The 9,443-nt window shown below is 37.2% G+C and overlaps 4 protein-coding genes across 4 annotated transcripts; 2 read left to right on the top strand and 2 right to left on the bottom strand.

Annotated features, from left to right (window-relative positions):
- The first annotated feature begins 163 nt into the window (after positions 1-163).
- Positions 164-2,611, top strand: LOC112512455 (60S ribosomal protein L18-3-like). The gene is made up of 5 exons (XM_025118424.1): positions 164-230; positions 314-403; positions 497-625; positions 1,075-1,257; positions 2,176-2,611. Exons 1-5 carry the CDS (start codon positions 228-230, stop codon positions 2,332-2,334), a joined length of 564 nt encoding a protein of 187 aa, XP_024974192.1. The 5' UTR covers positions 164-227; the 3' UTR covers positions 2,335-2,611.
- Positions 2,612-2,622: 11 nt separating this feature from the next.
- Positions 2,623-3,908, bottom strand: LOC112512454 (epoxide hydrolase A). The gene is made up of 3 exons (XM_025118423.1): positions 3,444-3,908; positions 3,071-3,306; positions 2,623-2,979 (listed from the first exon to the last, which is right to left on the bottom strand). The coding sequence occupies exons 1-3, from the start codon at positions 3,906-3,908 to the stop codon at positions 2,733-2,735; spliced, it is 948 nt and encodes a 315-aa protein (XP_024974191.1). The 3' UTR covers positions 2,623-2,732.
- Positions 3,909-4,224: 316 nt separating this feature from the next.
- LOC112511956 lies at positions 4,225-4,874 on the top strand. The gene has a single exon (XM_025117712.1). The coding sequence runs from the start codon at positions 4,236-4,238 to the stop codon at positions 4,791-4,793; it is 558 nt and encodes a 185-aa protein (XP_024973480.1). The 5' UTR covers positions 4,225-4,235; the 3' UTR covers positions 4,794-4,874.
- Positions 4,875-5,412: 538 nt separating this feature from the next.
- Positions 5,413-7,260, bottom strand: LOC112513272 (probable pectinesterase/pectinesterase inhibitor 41). The gene is made up of 2 exons (XM_025119491.1): positions 6,309-7,260; positions 5,413-6,212 (listed from the first exon to the last, which is right to left on the bottom strand). Exons 1-2 carry the CDS (start codon positions 7,258-7,260, stop codon positions 5,536-5,538), a joined length of 1,629 nt encoding a protein of 542 aa, XP_024975259.1. The 3' UTR covers positions 5,413-5,535.
- Positions 7,261-9,443: the final 2,183 nt, after the last annotated feature.

Below are 9,443 nucleotides of genomic sequence, written 5' to 3'. Positions count from 1 at the left end.
CATCAATCATTGAATGTATAACTTAACTTAACGCACGCTATAGTATACAAACAAATTAAATAATTGGGCCTTCTAATTACCCAAATAAACTTCAAAGATTGGGCCCGTGGGAGCCCATCATATATCCATATACTAACACCCTCACTCATCGCATTCGCATCTCTCCTACTCCTTGTGTTCAAAACCCTAGCTTTTCCATTTTTCTGCAGGTACCCTACGCCGCTCTCATGGTATGTCCTCGCCGGAACCCTAATCTATGTTTTTCTTAATTTTCTTTTTTTGCTAATGCACTTCTTTTCTTTCATCTTCACAGGGTATAGATCTTGTTGCCGGTGGTAAGAGCAAGAAAACCAAAAGAACCGCTCCTAGATCCGATGATATCTACCTGAAGCTCCTCGTCAAGGTTTCCACACACACMCCTCAGTTATCAGCCTCTTTACCTTCACAAAACATCATGCCGAAATCTAAATCTATGTTTTTGTTTTAATTTGATCAGCTTTATCGGTTTTTGGTGAGGAGGACAGGAAGCAGCTTCAATGCTGTGATACTGAAGAGGCTCTTTATGAGCAAAATCAACAAGCCTCCAATTTCTCTTTCTCGTCTGATTCGTTACATGGCTGGCAAGGTGTTTGCTTACAACTCTTTTTTATATCTAGATAATCATTTCATTGATTAGGGAACTACTCCTTCGTAGAACAGAGCACCCGTTTTTAGATTAGTTATTTTAAAAATGAATTAAGCTATAKATTATGTTGTAAATTTAGTGTTAACAATATTCCGTTTGCATCAATTTCTCTAATTGCATTACTATGTGTAGTTATATTTTTTTCCTGTTAAAAAGCATAAATCTCATATTCATTGATATTGTAAAGGAATCTTGTTACCTGCAAACTGTGCAGCTAATTTGTCCAACAGAGGGATTACAAAGAATTTATATGCTCTATGATCATGAAACACTGGGATGAATGTAGTGTTCAATGGTTATGATATAACAAGTGTGTACTTGGTAGATTTTGGTCTGTTTGTATGTTTCTGGCTCGATTTTAGTTATAACGGTTTATTTTGTTTAATCAGGACGATAAGATTGCAGTGATTGTTGGCACAGTAACAGACGATGTTAGGGTGCATGAAATCCCCTGCCTCAAGGTAACTGCACTGAGATTTACTGAGACTGCAAGGGCAAGGATTGAAAAGGCTGGTGGAGAATGTTTGACATTTGATCAATTGGCTCTTCGAGCTCCTCTTGGACAGAACACTGTATGCGATCTTATCTCAGTTTATTTATAATTAATCTTTTTAAAAACCACATCTTATTTAGTTAAGAGTGCATAGCTTATTGAACTATTTTTGTAAACATGTTTCAAACAACCAAAATRCTTGCAAAATGTAGAAAGAAAATTATTACAAGCACAAGAAAGTAAAAAAAACCCTCTAAAATTGCTTCAAGTTTGTATTTTTATTAGTTTCTGTCAGCATGTGTTTCACAAGAAAGTTACTGAAAATTAGCTGTGTTCCCTGCARTGTGTGGAATTGCCTGTCACAGTTAAGGCAGGTGGATTATTTTTTGAGAGTGGTTCTATGGTCATGCTGATTTGCAACATCAAAAATTATCATATGCTGTGCGTCGTTGGTAAAATGACCAATGATCTATAATTTAGTGCTGAACGATTTGCTTTAACAGTGTCTCAGTGTCCCTCTGTTTTACAAAATTATATGCAATCTCAATTTGATTTCGCAAATATAATCACCTACCTTAATTAGCATTTGTGATACAAATGATCTYCTGAACAACAAATGGTAGTTCTGGACTTGTGTATGATTTTGGAGCATGCAGATAATCTTTTCWTTTGCATGTTTTTTGTGATCTTTGAATCCTTGCCCTTGGCAACACARAGGTGAAAGTTGGTCCTCCAAGCTTGTTATATATTGCACTGGTTCAGTCGATTTCTTTGTTTCTGACAGGTTATTTATGGGTTGCTGCATACTGGCTACCCCCTCRCTTAGCTATATACATTTTATCTTTTTGCATTTACCTCTATTGTTGGGTGCCAACACATATTCTTTTCTSACTGACGTCTTGAGCATCATTCTCAATATTTTTTTGTTAATTTTGTAAGAAAGTTTTTTAGTAGGTAAACAGAGTAGTTTCTGATATGGTTTGGTTGGTTGTTTTAGGTTCTTCTTAGAGGACCAAAGAATTGCCGTGAAGCAGTTAGGCACTTTGGTAAGGCTCCTGGTGTGCCACACAGCCACACCAAGCCCTATGTGAGATCAAAGGGAAGGAAATATGAGAAGGCTCGAGGTAGAAGAAACAGCAGGGGATTTAGAAACTAAAATGGTTCTCCATGAATCGTTTCCGAAGATTTGTCTCCCAGATTCCCWATATCATGTTCTCTATCAAACCTTTAGCTGTTGTTTGCTTTACTTGCTATGATGAAAATTTTGCTTTTGTACTCTGGATTGYGTTGAAAGATTTGTTGGATGATTTTAGATATTGATGTTTTTATGTTCAGTATATCCAAGCTTGGTTACTTGATTTCAGTTGCCATTGTTTAGCAGAAAGTAGGGATATCTGTTGTATATATACAGGGAGTGAATTTGATTGAAAGTATTAGAAATATCTGAAGAAAACACGTTTTAAAAGTGTGATTATTTGCAATTGATTGGGATAGGGTACATGATGGCATCGTATCATGTGTTTAGGTCGACGAAAAAGAAAAAGATGATTGCATTTAAAACATGGAAATGAAGTCGTAAATGTGGTGGTTGATCTGTTGTGGCTTCTCTTGGTTGATGAAGTGACCAACATCTTCCATGACAACAACTTGCTCCAATCCTCGTACGGCTTCCTTGAATCCACCACCGTGTATGTATTCCTTTATTCCTGGAACGTTATACGTCATATCCAACTCCCCCACTATGAACTTCACCGGCACCGTTATCTCTTTTCCCGTCCATGCGGCACACAGCTCCCAGTTTCTGCAATCGATATACATATTGTGTGTGTATATATATAATATAAAAAGAGAGACAGACAGAGAGGGAATTGGTTTGTAAATACAATACATACAGATCGAAACAACGGTAGTAATTGAATGGTCCAGCAAATCCGGTGGCACGAAATTTGGATGCAAAGTAGTCGAGGTCTTGTTGGGTGAACCAGGAAGGTAAGGCGTATGGAGGTGGTGAAAACAAGTTTGCAAAGTCTCTAGGCATCTTTGGTGGGGTTGGAATTCGTTTGAAATAAAAGGAGGCCAGTAGTCTTTTCGTATCAACTTTTGCAAACTCTTCTTCCCATCCAGTTTCCTGTAAAACAAAAATTAATTTATGGAATGCATACATACATACATACTTACATACATACATACATACATACATACATACATACATACATACATACATACATACATACATAAGCAGCTATAGGAAAATTAAGTGATGACCTGGAACCTGCAGATGTAGAAATCGTCACCGAATGTATGTCGCATGAAGTCCAGTGGTTTGACTGAAGGATTCCTGGGATTATAAACGACGCTCATGTTGACCAAAGCCTTGATCCGGTCAGGGCGAAACAAGGACAGGTACCAGGAGATGATGGCACCCCAGTCATGACCCACCACGAAAACCTTGTCCAAACCCAAGGCGTCAAGCAAGCAGACCAGGTCTCCGACGATGTGAAAGGCRGTGTAGCTGGTGGAAGAAGGCGGGGCTTCCGTATCACCAAACCCACGAAGGTCAGGTGCGATGGCATGGTAACCTTTGGAGGATAAATACATCATCTGGTGGCGCCATGTGTACCATAGCTCGGGGAAACCGTGCACCAAAAGCACGGGGGGGCCTTGTCCGATCTGGGCAACATGCATGTTGATGCCATTGACTTTGATGTTGGTATGCTGTATATTCTCCATGGGTGGGTGAGTGTGGTGTGCAGGGATGGATGCTAATATTTAAGCCTGGTTTCCATCTTTAATGAAAAGAAAAAGAAGGCTGGAAAGCGATTGGAAGATAATATTATGTAAAAGTGTGTATTCCCAGACCCACCTTCTTTTTTTTATTTAATTTATAATCAAAAGATGAAGAAATATAATAATTAATAATTAATAATTGATTGGTGAAGAAGGCGTATCTATTTCTTCTCTTTACCACTGATCCTTTGACCTTAATTATCTTTGGTAATGTATTCTCCTTCCTTCCATTTTCATCCAACAACAAATCAACTGGTTTCACAATTCATCATGATCATTCCCACCTCCAAATCTTTCTTCTTCCTCAATCTCATCATGCAGCTCGGCCATGCCGCCAGGGTCTCTCAACCGAACCAAGTCACGGCTGCAAAGGCATGCCAAGAAGCTGCCGACGTGCCCTTGTGCCTTGACCTCCTCAACTCTCGACCCCAAATCAATGACTTGAAACAGGCRGCCTTCGTTGCATTTCAGGCTGCATCCGCAGAGGCTGTTCAAACGTCGCAGTTCATAAAGAGCACGAGAGAAAAGGAGGAGGGTAAGGAGGTGACGGAAGATTCTATAGAAGAGGAGACGTTGGCGGACTGTAGCCAAAACTACGGAAGCATAGCGGAGATAATGGCAGAAGCGACGAATGCCCTGATGAGCGGGCCGGAGGCAGACGTGAGTGTTGAGATAAAGGCGGCAATAGCGACGGCGGAGACGTGTGGCAAGAGCATCAGGGAGGGGAAGAAGAGTCGTCAGGTAGAGGAAGTGGCTAAGAAGAACGAACATGTAATCAAGTTGTGCTCCAATGCTTTGAGCGTCTACAACGTCTATGCCACCACTTGACAACCGCATTCATTAATTTGTGTATCAAATCTTTTTCCGTTACTTTTTATTCTTTCAAATGATATACATCTCAGCTCCGCTCAGCTCCTCATAAGTAAAAGTAAAAAAAGTAAAAGTAAAAGTAAATAAAAAGTAGATGGTGTTTCAGAAATGCATAATAATTGATTTGATACAAAATTTTAATTAATACTTTCCACCACCATCAAGCAATTGGAAAYAAATTATATATGTGGAAAGAATGATGAAAGTGCATGTGATATAGCAAACCAACTCATTTTTCTTTTTTCTTTTTTCTTTTTCTTTTTCTTTTTTATTTATAAAACAATTGATATATATTTCCTTTTTAGTTCTCTCTCTCTCTCTCTATATATATATATATATATGAATAACATAGTGAAAAGATAAATTTAATAATTATGGATATCATACAAACTCAAAATCATATATATATATATATATACCCACTGATTAAAACCTTTGTTTTCCTTGGCAATTAATTAAGGTCTGGAAAGAAAGTATTTAGAAGAAAAAAATTTACATTAATATATATGTACGTATAATATGTATGTATGTAAGTTGATAAAATGAATATATGTATATATTATTATGAGAGGGTTTACCTCTTAATTGGAAAGAAATTAATAACTACTACCCGTTTCCTTCTTATACACATCCTCTACATTAAATGAATGAAAGCGTACACTAATCAGTTTGTAGAAGAGAATCAGAATCAGAATCAGAATCATAAGCCACCGTCATAAGGCACTCCTGTCTGYGGTATGAATTCATCTCCAGGAATAAACATAGACGCCGTGAAGTTACTCGCTTCCGTTGCATTTATGATATGAAATCCTTCCCAATCAACTCTCTCCCTCGTATCCGATCCCGGCCCTGAATTCTCAAACTCCGCATAATACGACGTATTCAACGCAAATTCACCAGACCATGCTCGCCATCCTTCTCCATCTATMGATGAATCCATGAACGTCTTCATGTAAACTGTTCTTGAATACTCTTTCCATGGTCGCCCTAAATACGTCTTGGTGGAACCCAAGTCTTCCGCCGCCTGGATATTACAGTTTTGGATGCAAGTCCCCGTGTTCTGACCTGGGTCTGTTCTGCCTTGTGCTGTGATGGCGTTGAATTGCCCCGACATCGGCTGCCGAGGATAAAGGTTACACTTTTGGAAAACAACCGCTGCATTCCCGAATATGAAATCCACGGTGCCGTAAACGTCGCATTCTCGGTAAAACTGTCGCAGGGAGTGTGCGTATAAGGTGTCTTGGTAACCTTCGAAGCTGCAGCTGTAAAATGTGGATAAATCGGCTCCATTTCGTAATGCCACAGCTTGGTGTTTTATTGCTCCGGCCGTGTTACGGATTGTTATATTGACCGCCACGAAGTAGGGCGCCGTCACGACTGCAGATTAACATACATATATTGAAAATGTCAGCTTTTTTTTAATTTAATTAAATGAATGAAACAAGTCTTGTAATCAATGCATGATCTTCTTACTGAATGTAGCAGAATTGAAAGTTGTCCAGCCATCTACGACGCTGTGGTTCCCGGTGATGACAGTCTGGTTGATGCCATCTCCGATGATCATGAGATACAACTTGTTCTTGGGAATGTTGACGTACTCCTCGTAAACACCTGCAGTCACGTAAATCATGAAGTATCCATCGGCAGCTTCAGATTTGTTTGGAGCTATGTGAATGGCTTCGGTGATGGTGGTGAAATTGCCAGACCCATCTTGGCTGACAACCACAATATCACTGACAACAACCTGATCGTCGGCCTGAAGAAGCTTTCTTTTTCCCACCGTCTCGAAGATGGCTTTGGTTTTCTCAGACATTTTTAGAGGCAGGCGTCCGTTGTGAAAACCAATATGTTTCTTACGAGGAAGGAAAGATTTAGTTTTGTTGTTGGGATGACCCCATCCTCTGTTGAACAAAGCCAAGGAGACACTAAAGAGTTTGTTATCATTAGCAAGAGGTGCCAAAATGCCATTTTTGGAGGTCCAAGAAGAKGAAGTGGCTTGGACACCATCTATGCATGTTTGGGTGTTGGTTAAAATGGCACTGAGCATGGTCTGGATGTCTTGTGAGTTGAGAGGGGAAAGTGCAGTTTGGGGTTTGGCGAGAGTTTGGAGTGTGTTTTGGAGGAAGTCAATGTTGAGTTGGGCTAAATAGTGGCAATCTTGAAGAGCACGGATGGCAGGTGTAGTTAAAGTGGAAGAGCGGGTGAGGGATTTAGTAATGAAGGTGGAGAATTTGGTGGCGGCAGATATGGATTTACGGAGGGAGAAGCGGCCGTAGTCGAAGACGTTGGCAGAGGAGTTGGTGATGGGAAGGGATGATCGGCAGAATGATGGGTAGAGGGTGTATTGGCAAACGGTGGGGGTGGGGGTGGGGGTGGCGGTGGCGGAGGAGAGGAGGGAGAGGAGGAGGAGGAGGGGGGTAAGCATAGCCATGGAGGAAGTGAAAGTTGATGTGTGAAGGAAGGAAGAAAGGGTGATATGTTATTTATATATAGCAAGGGGAAGAAGATGTAAAGAAGTCAAAGGGTATGCATGGGAATTGAATTGAGGAGGYGAAAGCGCGTTCTATAGTTTGGTTGGTGGCGACGACCCAACTTGTCAATTCTTCTTGACTAGTATATATTTTATTGTATTCTTCTTTTTTTTTTGATATGAAATTAGGCACGACACACAATTTTCTTTTATATGCATATAWATAATTTGGCAAACCATTACCAAACTAATGAACGAAGAGGTTGGACTTGATTCATTTGGATTTGGTATGGTACCCCAATCCAAGTTTGGAGCAACCGCAGTTTCCAACATCTTTTTTATTTTCTTAATTTCTTCCCCTAGCTAGCTAGCTAATGTTAATTTAATTTGGAAAGAAAATATAAAAGATATCATATATGCATCCTCATTCATTTTAGATGAGAAGATAAAAATATTTTATATAATTAACTTCATATATATTAAATAGCTTTATTAATTAATATATCACATTAATTCACTTAATCAACAATCTTTTTCATTAACTTTAAACACAAATTAATTCCTATTTTTTAGTTCTAACCTAATCATTAGTAATTAAATTAAAAAGGTGTCGATCCGTGTAATAATAATTCTTTTAACACTATCTCTCTCTCTCTCTCTCTCTCTATATATATATATATATATATATATATATATATTTGATGTTTTCGAAGCCATATATATATATATTTCAAAAAGAAAAAGTAATTTAACTTTTAATTTAAATTTTTTTAATAGACTTCAAATTCTCAATCCTCGCAGCAAGAAGAAAAAAAAAGACGACAACAAATGAAAGAGCACCTACCATGTGAATAACTTGAAAGAAAATTGTACGAAGTTATTATTGTAGAGTGTAGACAACCAAGTATATGTGAGGGAGGTTGATGATGGGCATTGCGGTGCCAAATCTGAGGTTTCAAAAAGTCAAGCTTAACGTGTATTATAAGCTTGTCTCCACCCCCCTTTTTGCATGACTCAGTCATATATATACTACATCTACATATTCCTCTTACATTTTTATTTTATCAATTATTTAAACAATATCAAAGTAACTTTCCATAACCATGTTTTATGTGGATGTTTTTCTTAACTTGCTATGCTTGTATTATAATTATTTACATACTTCATTAGTCTCTAAAACATATATATTTCCAACTTTTAGATCCGATTGTGTTTCAACATATATATATATATATATATATAAAAGCTTAATCAAATGAGAACTGAATTGTTTGTGATAACTGTGAGAACCAATCTCAACCACATATTATAATAATCAATGAGTAAGATTAAAAAGAATCTTAATTAATGTATTTCTATAAATAAATTAATGTCATTTAATGACATTATATGAACAAGGGCAAGATGGTCATTTTGTACGTTAATATTCTTGTTCAATTGGAATCTAAATATAGTGAAGATATTTTCCTGTATTTGAGACGGAGACGATTGCCTTAAGCCCTAGAGTAATCTCAATTTGTGCTACATTGTGGTACATTTAGTGTAGATCATAATCTGTTGGAAAATGGTGTGATACATTGTGATAACATTTAGCCTTTGTAATAATATTTGACTGGACATTGTGATAATCAATTTGTGCTACATTGTGATAACAGCACCTCTGCTACATAAAATCTGCAGATGTATTAACAACATTAGTACAAATTGGTGTGATACATTGTGATAACATTCTTAAATATTATGAATACAATCTTCAACAAATATGTGTGATTTCRTGTGATTCATCAGAATAATGAACATGTTTACACAAATGGATTTATTTTTTTGAAATTATTTCACTAAATGATATTAATATTTTATTTTAAGAATGTAAATCAATATTAATTTATTTTATTTGAAACGGTTGCATTTAAAAAATTAAAATTTAATTTTAAATTAGGAATTGACTAACATACCCTTTTAATTTAATTTTAATTGTATAATTAATATGTTAAAATGATTGGTTTTCACAGTTACCACAAACAATTCAGTTCTCCTTTAAATAGGCCCCTATATATATATATGTCATTCCTAAAACATTAACATTAAATTCAAAGTCTTTGATGTCGGTACATTTACACCAACACAAACACCGACTT

Source organism: Cynara cardunculus (genome assembly GCF_001531365.2).
Source record: "Cynara cardunculus var. scolymus isolate 2C chromosome LG 5, CcrdV1, whole genome shotgun sequence".
Taxonomy (NCBI): Eukaryota; Viridiplantae; Streptophyta; class Magnoliopsida; order Asterales; family Asteraceae; genus Cynara; species Cynara cardunculus.
Note: the sequence above shows the minus strand (reverse complement) of the source record. Positions and strands in the feature narration are given on the sequence as shown.

Bases quoted from the DNA above. Each gene is read 5' to 3' on its own strand.
- LOC112512455 (XM_025118424.1), top strand. The intron at 626-1,074 runs GTGTTTGCTTAC...TTGTTTAATCAG, and splicing joins TTCGTTACATGGCTGGCAAG to GACGATAAGATTGCAGTGAT. The intron at 1,258-2,175 runs GTATGCGATCTT...TGGTTGTTTTAG, and splicing joins CTCCTCTTGGACAGAACACT to GTTCTTCTTAGAGGACCAAA.